This window comes from Mustela lutreola, chromosome 1 (assembly GCF_030435805.1).
Source record: "Mustela lutreola isolate mMusLut2 chromosome 1, mMusLut2.pri, whole genome shotgun sequence".
Lineage (NCBI taxonomy): Eukaryota > Metazoa > Chordata > Mammalia > Carnivora > Mustelidae > Mustela > Mustela lutreola.
The window spans coordinates 262,525,669-262,550,295 of NC_081290.1; the positions used below are offsets into that span (position 1 = coordinate 262,525,669).

Below are 24,627 nucleotides of genomic sequence, written 5' to 3' on the forward strand. Positions count from 1 at the left end.
GGTGTTTATTTCCCTGCAGTCCCACATCTGAAGCCACAGCTGGGTGCCCTTAACTGTGTACAGGAACACCAGAATTCAGCCATTCCCTTTTCCCTGTCTCTGTGTTCCCTGGTTTTCCTAAGTGCTACCCTCGGGCCAGGATGATCTGGGGGGACAGAGTGTCGGCTCAGACTTCACCTTGGCACTTTACCTCTCTTGACTGTACTGAAAAAGAGGTTCTTAGGAGCCAATTAGACACAAAACAATTCCGTTGTACATTTCTAGCTATCAGAGGAGAATGGTGGACACAAACTTGGGCATTCTTAGGCACCCACCCATGGACACTAGCTCTAGCCAGTTCCTCCCTCCTGGCAGAGGCTTTATTTCATGGCTCCAAATTAACGTTGGATTCCTCCCTCCTTGAAACAGAGCAGAGTCAGACTCATAGCTTCTCTACCTCACATGGAGGCTTGGAAGAAGATAAAGATCAGCCAGTGACTTCTGCTCCAACATCTAGCAGTAAGGATGGTAAAGCCCTGCAGCCTTCATCTCTGTATAAAAATCTGTAAATTATGGATGTTTCTGCAGTGTCTTTGGTGGAGGTACATTAGGTGGCTGCTGTTGTGCTGTTACTTCTGATCAGAAGGCGCGGCTGGTGATGGTTCTTTGATTTTTCTGCTTTGTAGGTCTCTTAGAAGCTATTGTACATTCAGTGCAATGTGTATTTCTTAATCTTAAAGGTCAGGTTTCTTAAACTCTAGAGTTAGTGGCATGGTTTCAAAATCACTTATATATGATTTATAATTGGTGTGAAGGTCTGAATTCTGTCACTCTCTGTTTTCCTTTCATCAACATGTTATTTTGCCTTCATCCTCTGGACATATGCCCATGGTGCTGGTGACTAGGAAGCAGAGCCCTTATGGCAAAGGAACGAGTAATGAAAGCCTCACGGTTTTGAGCCCTGGCAATTATGGTTCCATATGCAGGCAGCAGAAGTTTACTTGTTAGTTCAATGATGTGTTTTCTTCACTTCATCAAAGCCTGGTCCAATTGAGTAAGAGCTCAAGACTATCTAGTACCTGAGTTGACTTCAAGGTCACAGTTGTGGTGGCTAACAATCCAGGCAGATGTTGTGACAAATGCCTCTTCTGGGTATTGGGATCACCAGAATCTCTTCCACTGAATCATGTCCAGGTGGTGCTTATGGCAAAATATCGCTTCTGTTCAATAGTAGGAACGAACTGCACTGTCTTTTGCTCCATACTCATGAATAACAAGTGGAAAGCTTTTGCAGCACTGGCACGTTCTGAAGAAAAGCCCCCGATGGGGGTTGGCCTCACAATCATGGGCTTACCATTGGTCCCACCTCCACACAGACAGGACTGATGGCAGAGGCGGAAGAAGAGGTGGACATCTTCCTGAAGACTCAGCTACTTCAGTGGAAGGCTCTACTTCTCACTCACCTGCCACGGGGGAATACAGGACCCTCATCCCAGTGACCCCTGCCAACACAGGGTCGCCTGGAGTTACTGAAGTCATTATTGCTGGAGATCCCAATTCTAACGTTATTCATTTCTTTTCAGGTAACTTGGCCCTTTGTCATCCGGTTTGATTTCTCTACAGAGAGAAACAGCGCATACTCTCATACTACAGGAGGATGTTTTTTCTGTGGGCTGTGATTAGACCGATTTGTGATTTGGGGATGGCCTTTATCACAGGTCATCATTCTAGTGCCAATAAAGTTAGATTTATTTTAGATAAATAATGCTTTTATTTGCCAGTATAGTCTCTGTTTATTTTTGTGACTTGGTTGTTATGGTAGAATTTCTTTCTTTGTTCCTAATCTTGTGATATCTTGACTTGAGCCATTTGAAATCAATACTTTTGTAGGTCAAAGTCTTTAAATATTAGCAATTTCATTTGATTCAACTCAGATATGCTACCTGTTTCTTACGGCTTTACCCAACATACATTACTTATGCTAATATCTTTGCTCTGAAATTATTATCTTTACTGGTGATGGGTTGGTGAATTTTACTTTCGGTGAAGGGCTTGTGGCTAAACCTACTTATGATTCATACCTCAAACTTTATGATTTAATCTACTAATAATAAATAGACATGATTTCTCTTGTTGCAATGACAAAGGGGTGATTAAAGATGACTTATTCAATTAAGTTGGACATGGACCTAAAAGGAAAGTGAGACTTCTCAAATAACCAGTCTCCCTACTTCTCCCTTTCTTTGTTCCCTCATTTGCATTAAGAAACTTATATTGAAGAAAAAAGAACTAGAAATATTACTCTGACTAAGAAATGAGAATTGAAATCTCTCCTCCTAATGACAGTGATTCAGTGATTCAAGTATTTCCTGCCACTCAACCATTGAACTATATTAAAGATTTGTGATTTTAAATATATATATTTATATCTGTAGCAAGGTCTGCCTCTCTTCCGCCCACAAAATGAATAAGTCTTATAAGAACCCAGTATATAAAACAGATGACATCTGTGATGCTCTAACTGAAATGGGGACAGAAGACTCAGAATGCCAAGTGCTTGGATTCTTTCCTCTGTGGTGCTCACCCAGAGCTTCCAGAAAAGCAGTTTTTAAAAGTACTCACTTTGGTGATATTGGCAAGACAAAGTTCCTCACACCCTTTGATTAATTATTCAGCATGGTTCTGCCCTCAGTTAGGAAACATCCCAAGTAACATTGTCCGTTTTCTTCCAAAGAAATGAATCTTAGAGCACTGCTCTTTTCTCTGGGCAGAAGGACTGTGCTTCAATCAAATGAATTTAAGTTTCAAATGGCAATTTTCAAAGTAATAGTATCGCGAAACGGCTACATAGCCTATTTGTTAGTAAATAAAATGCTTTCTACAAAATGGATACACACATATGTGGATTCCTTCTGTTCCATGGTCAAACAGATTTTCCGTGGTTCTTCATGGATTAAATGATTAGTAAGTGATTCAGCTGTCATCCTTGGTTTTCTTCCAAGCCACTCAGATAAAGCTTATTTCTTCCCATACATTTTTCTCTGTTTTGATGCTTAATGTTAAGAGCTAAAACATTTGCCATTGTGCTGGTGGTGGTGACAATGGTGGTGACAGTGGTGGTGGTGGCATTGGGGGTACTGGTGTTGGCATTTTAACAAATGCTATTTTTGAGTATTCTAACTAAGGAACAAAACAAGCTGTCTCCTCTATACAGTTACATGAGAGGTGACAGGATGCCTACTTCTGCCTTCTCTAATCAAGGAAATGGTGATGATCAGATTACTGTATTTTCCTTACAGGTCTCCATAAGAGGTGACTATAGCCATTTATGAAACCACTGTCCCTTTTTGTTGTTATTATTGTTTGTCTTGTTGTTGTCTTGCTTTTGTTTTGTTTTGTTTTGTTTTAAGATTCCAGCATGTTGGAAAATATGTGGGGAAGAGGGAGAAGAGGAGGGGTTTCCATAGGCTGAATCCCAGATTTGACCTGTGGACCCTGATTTGAGTAGTTCGTAAACTTGTCTCAATCTAAAACCTTTTGGTGATAGATGTTAGGGACGATGGGATTATATTAACTCTTGGTGTTGAAAATACAAATTTAAATTTTGAAAAATGTTATTTTTTAAAACATAGTCTAATAGCCAGGTCCACATTTTTTACATGTTAGCTCTCATCATCTTACTCCTTTTTCACTTATCTTCAGGCTCTTTTCCCCTAAATAAGCAGTTGACCTTTCCTTTTGAATTTTTACATAATTCAACACCAAGATCCTTTACTGCACACCAAAACCATTTTCTATTTCCTGCCTCTGAGAAAGCTCTTTAAGTGGCTCACACTCTGAGTCAGAGAGTACACATACTCCCAGTAATCACATTTGTGTAATTCAAAGCATATAGTCTTTATTTCAAAGACACAGTATCAAGTTCCAACCTCAGATCTGTGAAGACATCATAATATTTTTGTTAGAGTGTTATGTTCTTAGATTTCTACCAAAACCACACTTCCTGTGGTCATCCTGGATGGTTTGTGCTGTCCCAGTTTCTTTCATTTTGATTAAAATCCCTAGCCTACTCACCAGTGAATCCAGCAATGAACAGTAATTAGTACCATAGAGCCATTCAAGGCTCCTTGCCATTGGTTTTTTGATGACCTTTAAAAAACTAAACTTGGTGATAGGATGTCTGAAATTACAAAAGTGAGGAAATGCAGACTGCAGTGGGGAACACCCAGTAATGAGCCTGTTCTGATTACTCCTTACAGAAGACCAGGACTCATCGGTTCACCCCAGTGGAACATCCCATACCACTCATGGATCAGAATCAGCTGGTGAGTTTGCGCTACTGTAGTCATTTGCTATTATCATCTTTGAACCTGCTGATGATTAATAAAGCATGAGTCAGTGTCTCGAGAAGAGTGGTTCTCAGACTTCCTTAGCACGCATCACAATCATGGAGAGTGCTTATTAAATCTCACTGCTGGGCCCCATTCTTCAGGTTTCTGATGTGGTAGGTCTATTTCTGGTAAGTTCCCTGGTGCTGCTGATGGGGACCGCACTTTGAGAACGACTGTGTTGGAGAGAAGTCTTCCATGTGGAAGGATCGGGAAGAATTCAGGCAGGATCTCAATTTCGCATTATACTGCTCCAGCCTGATTAAGAACGTGGGTCTTGGAGTATGAATGGCCTGGGCTTGACCCCAGATCCTGCATATACTAAGGATGTTGCTTAAGGGATTTGAGACTCAGTTTCCTAATAATTAAAAATAAGATAATAATAGTTGTCACAGGGTATTGTTTGTATACTATATATAGTATGCACTATGTATACTATATATATATACTAATATATACTATATAGTATATAATACTATATACTATAATATAATAGGATGATTATTCATCCTACAAACCCTGTGACCTTTGAAAGTATGGTTAGCATCCCTATATTCCAGACGAGGACACTAAGACCCCAAGAGGGCAAGTACCTTGGCTGGGTTGACATGACTGGTGAGTTGAGTGGTGGAACTGGGTTTCAAGCCCTGGGGTCTCATATTGCCTCTATAAGTATTTTCTGGAGAAAACACTCCATAATGACCATAATTACTGCCAGGCACATATTATTAAATGGATACATGTTTGCTGTGACTCAGATCACAGCCCTGGAAACATTACTGCAGGCATCAAAGTCTGACATGAGGCAGGTTTACTTGTGACTGGTAATGCTGGGACCACTGAAAGGTTCTTCCAATACCGGTGACCCTGATATCATTAGTCCAGGTGACCCCATGAAAACCAGGGAATCCATCTGGACCATGGTCTTCCCCTCATGCCCAAGTCAGGGCTGTAGTTGCCTCTGGGCCTAAAGATTCACACACTTAAAGCAAATATGTAGACGGTTATTTACAAGGTGGCTTGGTAATAAGCTTTCATACAAGAGCACGGGATAGAAGGGTTCATTAGAAATGCTTCTAAAGTAAAGACAAAAGTCCCAAGCTCTTTATGTTCCTTGGATGGGCCATTTAGCCTTTCCCCAACTCAGTTTTCCTTTTTAGTAAAAAAGAGGATCAGGACACCTGCCCCTGTTACCTCCCAGAGTTTTTTTTTGAAGAATGGCAACTATCAGGAAAATGAAAAATTTTGAGAAATGACAGGGAGTTATTATTACAACCATGCTCTCTGAAATCAAGAGAGAGCTAATCCAATTGTGGTCCTTGGACCAGAGCTGGCTGAAATGCAGAATCCTCAGCCATCTCAGACCTACTGAATCAATGTCTGCATTTTATTAATTAGGCCTCCCCCAACACTGGGTGTTTTGTATGTGCCTTGATGTTTGAGAAACTCTGTCCTAGACTGTTTTTCTCACAGTCAAGGCCAGTTGAATGATCTCTGTGCACACGTCTCAGGTTGTATCTCATCTCCAAATTATAGTGTCAAGTGTCCGTCTTGGCAGAGTTTGCTTTCCCAGCCAGCCCTGCTCTGGCTGGATTTGCAGACCTCTAGGGTGCAAGGTGAGGCCTGCTCTATCTCGTTCATCTTCTCTGGCTTTCGCTTGAAGTGAGAATCAGGTGGGCGGGAGCGGTCTCTTTTGTTTGACTCCTGTGCAGGTGTGTATTGTTCAAGTGGGAGGTTTCATCTTGTTGTACACACACCCAGATCTTTCCTTGCTGGGAGCACTTTTTTTGAAAACCAAAATAAAGAGATTATGATCCATTAGTGGCCTCCTTTTCAAATATCAAAGGCCGCTATGAGTCAGAGGAAGACCAGGGAGAGAGACTATACTGCTTAGTGGGCTTTCAAGCCCAAAGATCTCCAGTGTAGATGGCCAACATCCCATGACCCGTGCAGGTTAAGACATGCCAATGACCAAGAGCCCTGGGGGCTGGGGGCAGCTAGGAAAAGCACTTTGGATTCCTGAGGTTTGCAAAGTTTAAGGCTACTGTCCTAGTGGCATGAGGTGTGTTGAATGGCCAGAGGTCTGTTAAGAATTTGCTTTGTTCCATTTTGAGTTTAACAAAAACATCAGATGGCATAAACGGGAGTCATCCTCTCCAGAACAACCACCATCATCAAAATTTCACTGTCCACTGTCTAAAGTTTGACTTTTCGCAGACATCATCCTTTCTTCCACCCCTGGGCATCTTCATCCCTTGCTTAGCCAGACGGACTGCTCTGATTTGCTTCTCCTTCCCTTGGTAGACTTGAGAATATTGCAGTGGGTTCCCCATGGGTAGGAGGGAGCAAGTTCACTTTTGTGGGATATTTTCAAATTATGTTTTGAAGCAGTGGAGGGAGCATAAAACACAAAAGACAAAGCTTTAACTTAGGTGAGTCTCTTCACGAGAGGGTTAGAAGTTTCTTTTAAAACACGACGCCTCCCTCATTTTGATGAGCCAGGCTCCCAGGAAGACTGTGGATTTTTTTTTTTTTTTTTTGAATGTTCGGTTAGCCAACACATAGCACATCATTAGTTTACGATGTCATGTTCAGTGATTAGAGTTGTGGGTTCTTTGTCTTGAGACGTTTCCTTCCAGTTTGAGATGCTTTGTTTCTTTATTTTGTTTTGTAGTGGTAGAAAATATTCATTCCTCTGAAAACAAGCATGTTTCAATAAAATATTAGCAGGACCTCTAATAGGGTGATTTTTCCCAGACAGAAAGGGCCATTGCCCCCTAAACCCTTATTTTTTAATGTTTATTTTCGTGTCTGTGAAGACACTGGATGCGATTATTAGATTTGCTTTGGACTTCCTAGAGCATTTGAGTCCTCTAGGGATCTTGTTAAAATGAAGATCCTGACTCAGTAGGTTTGGGGTGAGGCCTGAGATTCTGTCTTCCCAGCAGGCTCCCGACTGATGCCAGTGCTGCTGGTCCGGGGACCACACTTTGAGTAGCAAGGTCCTAAATCAGAAATAGGATGGAGCAACTACACACAATTCCCATTCTTTTTTTTTTTTTTTTTTCCTCCACAATTCCCATTCTTGTGTACTTCTTTAAACTTCTGTGAAATTGTGATGAAGTAGATTTTTACTCTTCACTTGATCTTAGCCAAAAGGCCGAGAAGCGATGGATTTTTATCCTTATCCCCATTTTCTGAGTGAGAAAAGACCTGGAGAGGGTAGCTTGACTCAGCAGACATCACTAGCAAGAGACAGAAGCGGACATGAATCTAGGGCTGCCCAGGCTCTGGGAACCCAAGGTCTTATACACTGCACAGCACTGCTGGTGAGATTTCTCATGTTCTTGATGAACAGTGACATTTCCAGATGCTGGATTTAATCAAACCAATTCTTCTGGCGAGAAATCTTTCATGTAACACTTTATAAATGTCTGTGGCTTGAATCTATAAATAGCTTCACAGTGATGCAGGAGGTAGAGAGGTTTGCTGTGTGTGCTGCTCTGTAAGGAGCTCGTCGTTAGGCATTCCAAACTTTGTTTGAGAGATATTGTTTTTTCCCCCTTAGGACACTCAAGTGGGAGTCAAGAAGGTGGGGCAAACACGACCTCGGGTCCTATGCGGAAACCTCAAATTCCAGGTAAGTTTCAAGCTGTGTGGCAAAAAATAAATAAATACTAAAAAAAATCATTCTTTGCAAGCTAAAAGGTGAATGAGAGCACTTGGTAGGGAAAAAAATGGAACTTTGTTTTTTCCGGGTCCCATAAATAGAATGAGCTAAGATTCAGACCTGTTCCTGGCCTGTCCCAAAGAAGGGACACGTTAGCTACTAAAGCTTCCTTCCCACATGAGTGATCTGTCACCCAGGGTCATACCTGTCCCATACCCAGGTCCTTCCTATCCCGGCCCAATTTCCGCTTTATGTCTGGGATTGGAAGACAGCATATAAGTTTCACACTGCAGACACTGGGGAGACATGAGTGCCATGTGTGTAGGGGGAGTAAAAACATTCTTCCGGTCCCTAAATGACTGTTTCTCGAGGGACAGTCTTTCCTGATCCAGACAGAAGTGTCCAAATGAGTCATATCATGTGATAAGAGGGCCGGGACACCTGTCTCTCCTGGGCATCGAGGTTTAAGGCACTCAAGGCACATTCTTTATTTGACTTGGGGTCAAAATGGAGCATTTCTAAGGGGCAGTAGGGTTACAAAGAAGAAAGCTTTCTCCTAGGGTTGTAAATTCTCTTTTTAACTTTCGCCTCTTCAGAAGCCTCTGAGCTGAGCCTCCCTCGGGGAAAGGGAAGAATGCAGGGTGCACCTTGCCCCCTTGCCTCAGCTTGCCTGAGCACAGCTGGGACAGGAGCAAGTTGAGAGAGGGAGTGGGCTCCCTGGGAAGAGGGGCAGTGGAGATGCGATTTGCAGTACTCTTCCAGGCTCTAGTGAGTATGAACAGGAGAGACCAGAGAAAAGAACGGAAGTGAGGCCTCCTGTTGGCGTGCCCACCTCCTGACTCCATCTCCTGCCCCACCCTCACCTAACCAGGTGGAGGCCAGGCAGGGGCGTCCTGAGCAGGAAGTGGGAGGAAAACCAAGACTCCCAAGGGGGAGTGGCCAGTCCATGACTTCCCATCCTTCTCCGGTCCTGAGCTTCTATCTCACTGCACAGATATACAACCCATGTGGCAAGAGAACGTATTTAAGTTGTCAAGTCACATTTTTATCCCGTTAAAATTTGATTGTAAAACCCATATATAACATCTTAACGGTCCACAAGTGATACGTGGAGACATTTGAGAAAATAGAAACCAAAGGACAAAAATGTAAATCATTTGTTAGCTCCCCCACCGTCTGGAAATGCCACGGTTCCCATTTTCATAGATGTCCTTCCCATCATTTTAAAATGTAATTTATCTACAAAAATGTAATTACAGCACGCATACTGTTTAGTGAACCACCGCCACTCCCAACAGGTTGCCTGCAGCTTTCCAATGTCAGTAAATATTCTTCTCCTGTTCTCACTGTGCAGAATAGAGTGGGTATGACCGAATTCCGGTCACTGACCCCTTACTCTTACATTAGTTGTTTCCAAATTTTATTATTAGAAACAGCACGCAATGAACATCTTTCAAAATGGATTTTGAGGTCCTATCAATTCCCAGAAGCAGGAATCAAAAGCTGAATCAAAGGCATGCACATGTTGAAGGATAAGATTTACCAAATGACCCCCCACACACACCGTTGACCTGTTGAATGTGCAGAAATTCAGCCTTCCACAGGGGTGTCCTCTTCCTACCCCCAAAGGGGCATGGCTCCCATTTGTGTTTCTTAATAAAACACAAGGTGGAGGCTCTTATATAGAAGAGGAAAGTTCCTTCTGAGGGAAACATAAATTTCCTTTAGTCTCCTTAATCTCACTGCGCCAAAGGCATTTACAGGTTTCTACAGGTCAGTCTATGCTTTTTTTGGAGACATGCTTCTCCTGGAGGAACTTGAAAATTCTGACTGGTGGTCAGAGTTCAAAATAAGAGGCCTGTTGGGCAGACACCTATAGCAGAGTTGGTCTGGTGTTATCTGCCAGCTGGCAGGGCCCTTTGGCCGAACTCACCTGTGGTGCTGAGTATAGCTCTTGTTTGGACCAGATCAATTTATAAAGTGCATTTTTGTTTTTACCAAATGTATTTCCCAAGCTCATGGTTGTCTGTTGGTTCACTCTCACCAGAATGGCTCATCATCTTGGCCTCCCTCCTGGCCTTGGCTTTGATTCTTGCCGTTTGCATCGCTGTCAATAGTCGAAGAAGGTAAGGGGATGCACCTTGGGGCCTTTGCTTTGAAAGGAGATCCTTATGGGGCACCTGGGAGGCTCAGTTGGTTGAGCAGCTGCCTTTGGCTAGGGTCATGATCCTGGAGACACTGGATCAAGTGAGTCCCACATCAGGCTCCCTGCTCGGCGGGGAGTCTGCTTCTCTCTCTGACCCCTTCCCTCTCATTTTCTCTCTCTCTCTCAAATATATAAATAAAATCTTAAAAAAAAAGGAAAAGAAAAGAAAAGAAAAAAATGAAAGGACGTCACTTATGTGTGGGCTCCATGAACTTCCAGAGTGTAGCCCCTGGAACCAGCAGGCTCAACACCCTGGGAACTTGTTAAAAATGCAGAATCTCAGGCCCTATCCAGATCTCTTAAATCAGAATCTGTGGTTTTTGACAAGATCTCAGGGACTCATGTGCATGGTACAGTTTAAGAAGCCCTGCTCTGGCACGTTCTTTAGATAAAAGAAACCCTGTGTTTATTTGGACCATCACTTTTAGGTAATGTTTAATCTTTCAAGGTTCTTAAATACTTCAGAGTTAAACCCATGGAGACACTATCTAATGAAATTTATAAAATATCTTACCTGGAAGGCATAAAAGTATGTACCTATTCATTGACTAATTAAATAGTATTTAGTAAGTGCACTCACCATGCACAAAAACACTGTAAAAAGATCTAGGAATTGGGCATTCCCTTTAGCCTGCTTATGGCCCATGGAACCTTCTAGAACCTTTACCTAAAATAAGCATTGGGTTTCTGTGGCTTTCTTGCTGTTTGGGTTGGTTTTGTTTTGTTTGTAATGATACTATTTTGTATTTTCTGGAAACTGTAGTTGAAAGGATTCAGGTTATTGCTTAGGAAGAACTCTCTGACAAGAGGTCTATGAAATGATGAAGAATTTTCCTTCGAAAAGTCTGAATAAAGTCGATCAAACAGCATGTGGGCTGCTGTCATATTCTCAGAGGTCCCTCTCTCTCTTCACCCCAAAGAAGACCTGTCATGTCGGAAGTTACTTAAATAGTGCCTGTACCTGACTGAGCTGTGTTAGTCTCAGACATAATACCACCTTATTGAAATGAAGGAAAAAATTCATTCTAGCAACGCGAATTTTGACAGGGCCCTCCAAAGTGTGAGTCTCAATTTCCAGGGCTCTAAATGTGCCCTGTCTTCCTCTGAGCATATGCAGAGGAATATTCCACCTTTTATAAATGTCCCTGGAGCTTGCTTCTGACGAGATAAAAGAATTGTATTTCCAAGGAGGGCTCCCTTTATTGTATCAACAGATCATCTAACAGGCCAGAAGGGGTTCTTGACTGAGGAGAGGACCCGGACAACATGCTAGAATCTTTCTTGTTGGCTTTTGGAAAGCAACTGCTAATTGTGTGGCCATGTGCAGTGCATGTGCAGTATCTCTGAGGTTACTGGTTATCTGAGGAAACTAGATGATGTCACTTCCTGCTGGTACAAGTTAATAAAAGTGCTATCTTAAAGTCAAATAGCTGTTGTTATCTATACCTTTTGAGAGAATGATAAAAAGAAGTAATTTTTTATCATTGATAAATTGATTAAAAAATGATCATTGATAAAAAATGATAAAAAAAATTACTCATGATAGCCAACTGTAAAAGGAACAAAAACTAGAAAAGGAAATCTGAAAGACCTCTTAGGAGGCTCTTATGACTAAATGGAAAGAGAATTTGTTTGCTGAATTTAAATAACGTGACTTGAGGGAGCCCTTACAAAGCGTCTTTATACTTTCCCTCAGCCTTCTTGTTTTCTCTTAGATTACTTTTGCCCAATTAAAGATGAATTTCCTATTGTTGGAAATGAGTCCTTTTGTTCCAGGCTCTAGACTGCACCCCCTCTGCTCACATACACCGTCCATAAGGTTTGCACACATCGCCATAGAAACATTGGCCCCAGAGGCTGTCCAAGTGGGAGACTCCTCCGAGAAGCATCTCAGCTGTCCTGAGAGCAGCTGGAGTCTGCCCAGTGGGGCTGGTTAGCTCGTACGGCGCTCCCCAGACTGTCAGTCGCAGAAAGGGGCCCAATGGCTGCCTTCCTCCCCCACCCCCGCCCCATCCCAACACCAGCCGTCACCCTAGCAACAGGCAAACAGGGACACGCGGACTGGCACAGCGAGTATCTCACAGGGAAAGCAGCTGCTTGGATGCCATAAATCACCATGTCCCGATTTGATAATCGGAAACAGATTTGCCACACAGCGACTGGGTGGTTAACGGCTCCCTGGGCCCCTTCATGTGCGCTGCATTTCTAAAGCCGAAAGCCCATTTCTAATCCTCTTAAAAGGCTGGGGCCTTTTTGCTTTGAACATTACATTTTAGAGAGATCCAGAATCTTATTTTCATCAAAGATAGTTTGGTGGAAAATAAGGACTCAAGGCCGGCTTCGGTTTGTCCAGCAAACGTCTTTTGAGCGGCTCCTACGATCTGCACTGGTGAGGGAGAAAAGATGAAACACGGAAAAGATGCCATCCCAGCCCAGAAGAACCTTGAGGTTTAACAGCAGCATTGACTTACTGGATCTGACTCAGCTGATCTTTCTGAGAACATACTCTGTGCTGGGCTCTGGTGTATGAACTTTGGTTAAAAGATGAAAGGGAAAAGCAGTTACTGAAGTTGATGGGCAAGGCTTGCCCACGGTCTTCCAGGACAAAGTGACCCATGAGTCATGCATCGTAAAGATGCGGATGGAAGGGCCCTGTTGTTTCTTTAGCTTTTCCCAATCCCCGCCACGCCCCACATCATCTTCCCTTGCTGTTCATAACCAGAGTCCTTGATTTTCCACTTTCCAGTGAAAATCCTACTTCATTCCATTTCCTTAAGAGCAGACAATTATCTTAGGGGTCGGTTGGGTTGGTAGGTATCAGATGAGGCCCAAGAGGGGTTAAGTGCCTCTGCCGTAAGGATGTGATCTGATTTGTATGAAGATGGAGGGAGGGAATGTGAGGACCTTACAAGAGGAGATTTCACAAAGCTGGAATGATTCAAGGGTGTCACTATATGGCTATGCAGAAAAAGCCTTCACCAGCTGTCAGTCTGATGGGGAATAGTCATCTTTTCTGTGCTGCCGCTTCCCAGAGGGCAGTGGTCCCCCCTCTGCTTGGTAAGCCCCTTCTGTAAAGCTCCATGGTTTAGCCACCTTCCTTCTCTCTTCAGCTACAGTCAAGCTCACTGCCTTGTTCACCCAACCTTGTTCTGTCCTCCAGAACAAAGTTGTCCTATAGAACTTTCATCGATGATGCAAATGTTCCACACCTGCACTAACGCACAACCACCTGTGGATCCTAGGCACTTGAAATGTGGCTAGTTTGACTGAGGAGGTGACTTTTTAACTTTCTTCCGTTCTAATTGGTTTAAATTTGAGTAGTGGCCCGTGGCTAGTGGCTGTCATGTTGGGTGGCACAGCTCGGACACAATGCAAAATAAATCTCTAAGTATCTTTAAGGAGTGTTGGGGTGGCGGAAGACAGAAGAGCCCTTGTTAAGTTTCTCCTCCAAACCTTCAGGATAAATTCCTCCATGCCCTAAATGTGTGCCACCTGGTTTCTCGCCCCACCCAGGCTGCCCACTCTGGAGACCTGTTGAGACCCCCGCATGGCTCCTTCCACTGCTCAGCTGACTGATGCCTAAGAGTTGAGGAGAAAGGAGCCTAAGAAGGGGTACAGTTTGCTAGAGATCTCTGTCTGCCCTTTGGAGTCTGAAAGTCTAAGTTGCAGATACTCTGTTTATTGCCGTAACTTGTGTAGCCTCAGATGATACCCTTGGCTTCTTGGACTCCGTCTCTGGTTTTACGTAATGAAGAGGTTGGCTGGGCGACCTCTGAAGTCCCCTCAGCTCTTGTGTTCTCTCTAAAAGTTCTGTAACTAAAAAGAATGAAAAAAAATTGTAACTTGTCTTTTCAAAGGTACTTATTAACACTTTTGACCTGGTGACCATGGGGAGCTTCGGGGAGGCCGGTGCCCTCACAGGGACGGGGCCACTCTGCACCCTTTCCTCGGCCCTCGCCCTGTGCATCTCTTCCATCGGGCTGTTCCTGGGTTATTACCTTTTCTAATAAGACAGTGATATAGTAAGTAAAAAAAAAAAAAAAAAAAAAAGAAGGAAGAACGGACAGACAGATGGACGGACTTACTAACTAGTGCCTGGAGTAAAAATATTGAACTAGTTATTTATGGGACTCATCCTGTCCTCCTGAAGAAACTCAGAGCACAGACACAGAAATCCAAAAGGAAATGGGGGCAGGACAAACCCAAGCACAGTATTTCGGTGCCCCATGGGTTCAACGTTATCCACTTTTAAAATCAGCTTTGCTTATGGGGTACCTGGGTGGCTCAGTCGTTAAGCCTTTGGCTCAGGTCATGACCCCAAGGTCCTAGGATCAAGCCCTGCATGGGGCTCCGTGCTCAGCAGGAAGCCTGCTTCTCCCTCTCCCTTTTCCTTTCCCTTTCCGCCTGCTTGTGTTCTCTATCTATCACTCTGTCAAATAAATAAATAAAATATTTAAAAATAATTAAATAAAATCAGCTTTATTAGACAAAATAGCAAGAGTCCCTATTCCCCCACCCATGCACCAACATTTTTTGTGATTATGAATCACTTTCCTACAATGTGCCATTCAACTTCTAAACTATCCATTAGGTCAGCAAATGGGAATTGCTTTAGTAAGGCACCTTCCCTCCAAAGAACACCTGAGATACCCACTGGAGAACTTGAAAAAATACAAGCAGACTTCCGCCTTCAGCCTTCTGGGCCATCTTCATAGGAAATATAATGACTGGTTGGGAGGAGCTAGAACACAAGCAAATCCCAACTCATATGGCTCTGGTTCTGTGAACTACAGCCAGCGTTTCTCGAACCTTCACTGTGTTCCAGATCCTGTCCTAAGTGCTTCTCCAAGGCCTTGGCTGCCCCATCCCCCTGAGAAAGAGCAACACGTGGTAATTGCGGTTACACTCATGTGTCAGTGCTGGGCTGTGTTTCAAGGGCTTTCCACAATCCCATGAGACTGGTACTCTTGCCCGCCTGATTTTATGGATAAGAAACCTGAGAATCCGAGAGGTTGAATGAGTTGCTCCAGGCCACACAGCAAGAAGTTCTCAAAACCCAAGCCTTCCCAGCCCCTACCCCTAACTGTGCGGACTGCACCCTTAGTCCCAGCTCCACGGACATGCTCCAAAGTTCAAGCGACGCCCCCCTCCACCCCTCCTCAACATCATGCCAGCGGGGACAGGATCTACCTCCCATTGAGGAGGTATAATTTCTGCTTCCCCAAATAAGAGATTAAAGTTTATGGCCTTGGCAATTCTAAAGGGAATGGCCCATAATCATGAATAATAGAGGCTTTGTCTCTATAACTCCAAATATCCAGCGGCAAAGTGAACAATTCCGACTTCACACTGTTTCCAAATCTCCAGATGGCTGGCAGCATGAATAGAACTGGGCAGAGCCCAGGCTTCTGGTCATAAAGGCGTAGATTTGAATATTGACTCTGTCTTACTAGCTGTGTGACCTCAAGCTAGTTATCAAACATCCCCAGACCTCAGTTTCCACTGCTGTGTAACTAGAATAACAGCTGCGTTGCATGATTATTCTGCGGATTTCATGAAATTATATGTCAAGTGCCTTGCAGTCAGGAGGTGTCCAATAAATGCTAGCCCATTTCCCCCTTCCCCACCTCCTTGTTGCCATGAGGCTCTGCGGCTTTGCTTCTGTTAAGCAATCTGACTTCTAGATGTGCAGCCGTAGGCCTGGGATGGGACAGAGGAAGCATTGCATCAGGCTGAGTGGGGCAATACAGTGCCACAGCTATGACCCGGAGAAACCATCAAGGTCATGCTCTCCCATAGAAGACCTCCTGAGCTCGAATTTTGAGCAATGTTACTGAGAACCCTTGCAGTAACGGTGAAGAGCTTTCTTTACATAGTTAATTAAGCCTCCTATGTGCAGAGTTATATGGAAGTTACCCAATGTTAGCTGATGAAAATCAATACGGCCTTACATGTCCAGAATAATGTTTCATTTTTCTCAGGCCATGCAGTCAGAACCCTGATAAAGCCAACAAAATGACCACTGGGAGAGGAAGTCAGGGCACTTGGTTGAATACACAAATCAGAATGATTTATAGTCCTCATGTCCATGGTTTATCTAAGTCTGCAGGAACTGCTGAAGTGCCTAAAAAAGGCAAACATTGCCATCGCCTAGGATGAGGAAGGAGAATTAGAACTTAGGAGTCAGACACCAAAAGGCTTGAATTCCAGTTCTTTTATTACTTGCCAAATAAACAGGGGCAACTTACTGAATTTTTGGAGTACAATACTAGCCCTGGCGTCCCTGAGTTGGGACTACAGTTTCTCAAACTTAGCTGTGCATCGGAACCCCCTTGCAGGCTTGTAAAAGCAGAGATTAAACCCACTCCGAGACTTCTCCTACTCGGTACCTCTGGGGTCAGGCTGAGAATGTGTGTTTCTAACAAGTTCACAGGTGATGCTTTTGCTGCTGGTTCAGGGACTCACTTTGGAGGGTTAACCGTCGGTCGGATGAAAAATGCTGTCGGACCATCCAAACCTGTCGTGATGACCTTGACGGTGGTGGTGACAATGATGATCTGTGTCATCAGAGCGCCTTCTCATGTGCTTTTTTCTCAATCATTAGGTGTGGGCAGAAGAAGAAGCTGGTGATTAATAATGGCAATGGAGCGGTGGGGGACAGGAAGCCAAGCGGAATCAACGGAGAGGCCAGCAAGTCTCAGGAGATGGTGCACTTGGTGAACAAGGAGCCCTCGGAGACCCCTGATCAGTTTATGACAGCCGACGAGACGCGGAACCTGCAGAACGTGGACATGAAGATTGGGGTGTAACACCCATGCCGTGGTGACCTTGGAGAGAAATAGCACTTGGAGACATCACCTTAAGAAGGAGCTGGGACACTTCACAGATGTGACGTGCTACTGATTGTTTCATTTGGGGATTTTTTTTTTAGTATAAAATTTTCTACTCCTTTTTGGTTTTTTGCATTTTGTTTTTTAAAGTCAGGTCCAGTTTATAAAAACAGCATTGCTTTCTGAAATGAGGACCCAATTGATAACCTGCAAGAATTTGACTGTTTCAGGTCCCACCTAGAAGCCTCCACCCCGTAGGGCGTGCTCTGGATGGCTTCTAACAAAAGCCACAAATACGTCTTCCTGATCCCGGCCATCCCTCCACTCCTCCTCCCAGGCAGCAACCACCTGCTATACATGTCCCCCAGAACTAAGAGGGGTTGGTCCCTGGGAGGATATTTGAATCAGTCCACATCCCCGCCCCCCCTCCCTGCAGCCCATCCCTGGGCATTTCTTTCCAGTGGGCTAGGGGTCAGAATGTACTGGTTACAAAGCCCCTTCTACAGAACCCCTGGAAATTTTTCATGTGCTTCTGGGAAATACCCAAAAGGTGAAGCTATTTATCTGTAGGAAGCTATTTATCTGTGTTTTTGAAATATTAAACCCTGGAGGTCCTTTGATTAGTATGATTTTTTTTTTTTTTTTTTTTGTTACTTTGTCAGAGGCATAAAGGGTTCAAGCTGATTCATAATAAACATCTGTACTTCTTCCACCTTAACCCTTGGTGCTGTGATCCTTCACTTGTTTTCACCAGCCAAGTCTGGTTCCCAAAAACTCATCAGGAAGATGTGAGAAGGCCCTCCTCGAAAGTCTTCATCTCAGAGCCACTAAGCCCCCATTCAGGCTCACTCAACCAAATCCCAAAGAGAATCGAGGAAGACAGCACTATTTTATCTCTGAGTCTCCAAAGACTTTGTCCCGTCTTAGCACCTGAACTGCGAGGGGGAGGAGCCTCAGCCGCTTTTACATGAGAATGACCACCAGTTCTCTGCCCTGTAAGGCTCTGAAAAGCCACATTACATCGCAGGAGCTACCATTTGGGGCGTCCCATTTCATAGACGCTGACCCTGCTAAGTCATGTCCAAAAAACATTATGGGAGAATCTTTTGACCTCTTGTAATAAAAAGAGAAGCCAATGGAAATGAAAGAGAGCATAGACCGTAGCCAACCGGTTGCCACAGATTGGGGAGGAGGGGAGCAGCTGTGTCGATCCTGTTTGAGTGTTTTTATGACCGTATTTGTTTATACTTTAACAAGCCAGCTGTCCCCGATGCAGTTGCTTCTCAGGGTAAGTTAAGTACCTGGGAAGTCCCTCAGAAGGTTACAGGGCTGCCTGCCATCGGAGTCTCGGCAGCAGATAGGGAGGGTTATGACCAAATGAGAGAACAATGGCTTTATGCCTTGCTTGGCAAGTCCTCGGTCTTTATTCCTTAGTTCAGAAGTCCCATTGGTCCTGGAACTTCCAAAGATGATTTGTAATAGAAGAAATAGAATCTATAAAGTAAGGACTCTTATGAAACGAGACCTTTTCCTTATGCCCCCACAAAAAGTCATCTGTGCCTAAACTGATAGGTTTGCTAAGACTGAAGAGGAAGAGAGTTGGAGGAGGAGGAAAAGAAGAAGAAGGAGGAGGAGGAAGAGAAGAAAATGAGTCCCACAGTAGTCAGGGCTGGTCTTATACATGGGGTGATTAGGAAGGAACTATTTTTAAAAGAGGGGCCTGCTTTCTGCAGTCCTTTCCAATTTCTGTTCTCCCCTATCCATCCTCATGACCACCTCTCAATCATCATCTTTGAAAACTTCCTTCTGTGAACTTCCTCAGCCAGTTCTATATCCAGCGGTCCGGGTTTCTCTTTATTTTCAAGTGGATAGCAAAGAAAAGGACATCTAGCCACTCCCCTTCACAGCTGCTATGTCCAAGTGCTCCCTGCTTTCCAAGAGCTTTTCTGGTCTGCTGCAGACACCCTCACTCTGGTTCTTTAGCCACTCTAGCATTTGTTTCAAGAGGGCTATTCCAGGTTTGATCTGTCCCCAGATTCCTTTCAGGGTCATGGATAGTCTTACAAGTCTCACAGTTAGGGATGGTTTTCTTTTTCTAGAGATTTTCAATAAACAGTCTGAGATAGGTGATTGTTTTCTATTTTATTTTAGAATTTCATACAATCTTTCCTTTTATTACTGTTGTAGGCCCAGAGCATCCAGCCCTTGAATGTAATAGCCCTCCAATATTGCCCTGAGTTCATGGAATAGGAGGTATTCTCTTCCATTTGAAATAATGATGTAATTCCAGTAAGCTGAGAGTTTAAGATGCAATTTTTCCTACAATTGTAAATCTTTTGTGTCTCCTGAGGTTTGTCTTTAAATTAGCACTGCGTGAAAAAAAAAGAAATGGGGCAAGAGACTCTTTTATATCGATATTTTGTAGATTCTGGCCTAGTAGAATGGAATTCTCCAGCAGAACCTCTCAAAGTTTTATATTGAGACCATGATGCCAAGAACTGATTCCATAGCCAGTGTTCATTCAATACTAGTACAGCCGAGGAGTGGGAGAAATGAACCTCTGACTTCCCTAGAAATGTTACGTGTTGTACTTAAGAATAAAAATAATGTGGCCCGTTATGTAATAGGTATGCCTTTCTATAAATCACTTTTGTTGAGTTTTCAAAGAATAGCGCATTGTTCATGCATGTACAGTGACCATTGTTACTTTGATTTGTCACAGCACACCCTTCCCCTGATTTTTGTATACTTACTGATGGACCAGTAGTAATGAGGAAAGCATGATATGTATATTGCCCTGTTGAAAGTACTTATTGGAAAAATACCAAAAGGCTACTATTAAAAGGCTAAAGGAAATGGACTCGAGAGTCTCTGATTTAAAGAGAATGGAAGCCTTGGAGGGGCAGAGCTGTGGTGATCTGGCTGTCTCAGTAATTTAGAACCACAAGGTTAAAAGTCTGTGAAGTGTCTGAAACCTTACTCTCATTTTCTCTTTAAAAAAAAAAAAAAAAATCACATGGACTTCTACCACTTGAGGGTCAGTCTTCTTTGGGAGAAAGTTTAATTCTCTCTAGAAAATGTATGGTCTACATAGCTCAGACTAAATAAGACATCTTGAAGCGTTAGTTCTTTAAAAACCAAGTACTACTGGACTCCCACGCAGAGAGAGAAGAGTAAACATACTCACCTCCATTCTCTCATGCAAACCTCTGAAAAGACAATAAAGAGATATCCCAAAAAGGTGTAAACCAGGGGGATCAAAAAGAATGGAAGAAGAGACAATAGGAACAAAAATTTGAAGCTGGAGAGTGACAGTTCATTGGTAACAGCAAATCTGGAGAAGCTGAATCCTAAGCCAGCAGTGGGGAAGTGAAGACGGGTCAATTTCATGTGTGATGCAGAACCCCCATGAAAGGCTCAGAAATTGGCAGCATTAGCTACCTCTGGGATGTGCTGAAGAAGATGAGGTTAAAAATAGGAGGATGGCTTTGAGGTCTATTTAAGATGCAGTTAGAACCCCAGATCTCCCTCTTCACTCCAAGTAGCTAAAAGTCTGTTCTTTCTGAATCTCAACCAATGACCAGAAATCCATTCTCTGAAGAGGGCAAAGCAGAAGGTCTATGAGGGGCAACAAGTTATATCCCATTGACATTAGAAATAGCATCCTGAGAAGTGAAAACATACATAAGGAATGTTGAGACTCCCTTGCCTTCTCCCCCCAAGCCTGGCTTCCAGAGTGCCAGCAGCCAAGCATGTATCCATCAGGCAGAAGTTCAGTCTTTCTGGGGAGTCTGATAAGATTGAGAGAAAACTCTGAAGATACTAACATGAGAGTTCTGCCAAGGAAATGGCCCAGCAAACCAAGCTGTCATGGAGATCACATCTCAACCCCCACCAGGGACACAGAGCTCTTAGCTTCCTTTGGCTCCCTCTTACACATCAGAAGTGGAGATGATTTATAGAGAGGAAAACTTTAAAAAAACATCATAAATAACCACCTTAAGATAAGAGGAGATCATATATCAATGAAACAAGAACACAACGCTAATATGAAAAGGAACATTGAACGAACACCTACAAAAAAGGAGGTCTTTAAAATTTAAACTCTAGGGGTGCCAGGCTAGTTCAGTTGGTTAAGTGTCTGTCTTCAGGGTCCTGGGATGGAGCCCCTGCATCAGGTCCCCTGCTAAGCAGGGAGTCTGCTTCTTCCTCTATCTCCCTCCCTCCATGCTCATGCTCTCTGTCTCTCAGAAATAAATACAATCCTTTAAAAATAAATAAAATAAAATTTAAACTCCAAGCCGCAAATTGAAAAATAAACTCAATAGAAGATTTGGAAAAATAATATTAAAGAAATATCCCAGAAAAGAGAGAAAAAAACAAAGCAAAGGAAGCAGAGGAGAAAAGATAAAAGTAGGGAACCATTCTAGGAAATCTACCTTGTGAATAATAGGAGTTGCAGGAAGAGCAAATGAAGAGGAAGGATTCATTTAAGAATAAATCAAGAAGGTTTCCCAGAACTGAAGAACACAAATATCTAAACTAAAACAACCAGGTGAGTGCTTGGCACAACGGGTGAAAACGGACCCACATTAAAGCACATCATCTTAAAAATTCATCAAAATCGAGGCAAAGAGATCTTTTAATATAACTCTGGAGAGGGAAGATTGATAATACAGAGGATTAAGAATCAGAATAGAATGAGATTTCTCAAGAGCCACATAGAAGGCCATGAAACAGTGCCCTCAAATTTGTGAGAGAAATAGTTCCCAGTTGGAACTTGAATTTAGCTAAACCACAAATTAAGAGAAAGGGCAGCATGACGGCATTTCAAATATGCATTGTCTCCAAACCTATCCACCCATTTTCAGGCAATTCCCACAGGATGTACTCCGTCAAAACAAGGGAGTTAACTGAGAAAGAGGAGGGCATGGGACTCAGAGCAAAGTAAAGGGAATTCCTACAATGATGACAAGGGGAGATCCCAAGATGGCAGCTACACGGGGACCAATCCGTCCAAACTGAAGTACTGACAGTAAATGAATAGAGCTCTAATTAAGAAGAAAATTAAATTTTTGGTTCTAGCAGTTAGCTACCGATGCATTAAAAACCACTCCAAAAATGCAGTAACTTAAAACAACAAACATTTATTATTTCTCAGGAGTGTCCCCATTGACTGGGTGCTCCTGCTGACCCAGGAAGAGCTCAGCTGGCTGTGATTATACTCACACATGTGTCTGTGGTTAACAACAGGTCAACTAGAATCTCTGATGGCTTCATCTGGCATGGCTGGGAAGATAGGAGGGTGGTCTCTGCCTGTGTGTCCCTCACATGCCCCCAGCTGCCTGATCGAGCCTTGGCAGCAATCCAAGTGACAATAGATGTCCATAAGGCTTCTTGAGACCTAAACCAGGAACTGGATCTCCATCAATCCACCATGTTCTACTGACCAGACAGAGCATAAGGGCAGCCCAGACTTGAAAGGTGGGAAAGAGGTTTCACCTCTGAATGGGAGGAGCTGCAAAGTGACATTGCAAAAAGTGTGGTTACAAGGAGCCAATGATCGGGGTCATTAGTGTAATAGGTCCTTGAGTGATATGTTGAAAGTTGCTTTGGTGCTTGGAGGCACCTCTCATGTTTACGCGTAAGTACACGCACTCTCTCAGCCATGTTGGCTAGAGCATTAATTTAGAAAACTGTAAACAACTTCATAAATGCCGTGTTTACTGGAAAAGGAAGAAGCAGCGTCCTGTGTGAATCTACATTCATGAGATTATCCAATACAGTAGAAGGAGCATGGGCTTCGAAATCAGACAAACCTGGGTTTTAAGACTGACTCTGTCGGCTAACTTCAACCCTGTCCACACATCCTAAATACTTGGAGCCTTCATTTTCTTATCTGTAAAAGAAGGACCATGAAAATTCCACAGGGCCACTCTGAGGATTAAATGAAGTCATAACACCTGGCAGGGTCTGGCCTCCATCAGGTCCTCGAAAATACTGATTCCTAAGTGAATATCAATTCATGTCCCTTATGCACACAGTAGGCACTTACCCTCTCTCTTCACCATCCTCTCTGGTTTCCAGAGCTCTAATCAGCTTTTAAGCTCTTAACTTAGGATGCTTGGAACCAGAATATTTTGGGCTCCAAGGCTCTTCTATTTTCACAGCAAGGTCTTCTGCTTCCAAAGCCAGGCTAAAGAGCAAGGAGTCTAGCAAGCAAGAGTAGCAGGCATCCCTTGATGAAATCTTGGCCATTCAAGCTGTGGCTGTGGATTAACCAAATTGGTGGTTCCACCCACAGCTTGGATCAAGATTCCCAGAAAGTTGCCTCACCACATCCCTCCGCAGGCCAAGTCCCTTCCTCTCCCAGTGCCACCCCTTTACCTTGTCCGGGTGTCATCAACACACGTCTTACTGTGCCACCTAATTAATTGGCTCCTGGGTCTGTCTTTTCCACAAGGGAGCAAGCTTGAGGGCAGGATCCAGCTCTGGATCTTGAGTGCACATCAGAAGGCCGAGATCAATAATGGCCCCAACAGCCCTCTACGGAGTGCTTACATATTCCTGGAGTCACACTCCTCTGAGTCGTTCCTATTAACCCATGAAGGAGAATTCGTGTCCTATTTTTAACAGGCGAGGCACCTGGGGGTGAAAAGGAGTTAATTATTGTCCCTAAGATACGCACGTAGAAAGGGGTAGAGCCTGGAACGGAGCTCAGCTCTGTCCAGAGCCTCTGACCTCCTGTGCTTTGCTGCCCGTAGTCTAAAGTTTGGTAAATTGAACTTGTCCAAGTTAAGAGGTCAGCTCTGAAGGCTGCAAACCAGGTCAGCGTGCCCTCATTCTCTGGGTCTGGTGGGACTGAAGGAGGCTTCCAGAAACCACAGGAAGGGCTTGGGAATGAGTAGGTGAAGGTACACTCACCATTTAGGCCACATTGGTGATAGAATTAACTTCGGAAACTGTAAACAACCTCATAGATGCTGTGTTTATTGGAAGGGAGAGAAGCAGGTCCTATGTCAATATGATTTCTGCCATGCTGCCTGGCAAAGGGTCAGGGGAGCAGGAAGTCTGGCTGAGCCGTCCTTCTTTCTCAATAACCAGCTCTACAGCCTCCAGCCCCATTTCTTGCCTGTGTTGACATCTGGGCTTCAACACCGGTAGCTTGCCCGTCAGGGCTCCCCATAACCCGCCCCCTCAACCTACGCCCTCAGGCTTCCAGACTGTTTGCCTCATCATGTGATGACCACTGTTTTCCAGAAGTCTAGTCCAAACCACTTCCTCTTTCCTCACTCCCTACAGAAGAATGGCAAGAACCTCAGGAAAGGCAGCTCAAGTTGAATTAGAAAATGGCTGTCTTTAAAAGAAAATTCTGAGTACAAATCTAACCCTACCCCTTACTCCCTATGTGCCCTTACATGAGTTTTTGAATGGCTCTGAGCCTCGGTTTCCTCATCTGTAAAATGGGAACCGCCATTACTACCAGAAAGACAGATGATCGATTAAATGAGTATATATGTCAAAATGCGTAGGGTACAGCAGATGTACACGGGT

General features: G+C 43.7%; 1 protein-coding gene across 20 annotated transcripts in view; it reads left to right on the forward strand.

Annotated features, from left to right (window-relative positions):
• The window catches only part of CD44 (CD44 molecule (Indian blood group)), an 84,617-nt gene extending 66,826 nt beyond the window's left edge, over positions 1–17,791 (forward strand). For 10 of the 20 annotated variants that reach the window (XM_059139607.1, XM_059139643.1, XM_059139669.1 and 7 more), the window contains 6 exons: positions 409–507; positions 1,356–1,562; positions 4,239–4,304; positions 7,936–8,007; positions 10,085–10,163; positions 16,848–17,791. In XM_059139607.1, coding sequence (XP_058995590.1) covers positions 409–507; positions 1,356–1,562; positions 4,239–4,304; positions 7,936–8,007; positions 10,085–10,163; positions 16,848–17,052 — 728 coding nt within the window. In that variant the 3' untranslated portion in view covers positions 17,053–17,791. Of the gene's footprint in view, positions 1–408; positions 508–1,355; positions 1,563–4,238; positions 4,305–7,935; positions 8,008–10,084; positions 10,164–11,457; positions 11,671–16,847 lie in introns of those variants that run through there. The other 10 variants (XM_059139616.1, XM_059139675.1, XM_059139730.1 and 7 more) reach the window with 4 other exon arrangements.
• The last annotated feature ends 6,836 nt before the right edge of the window (positions 17,792–24,627 follow it).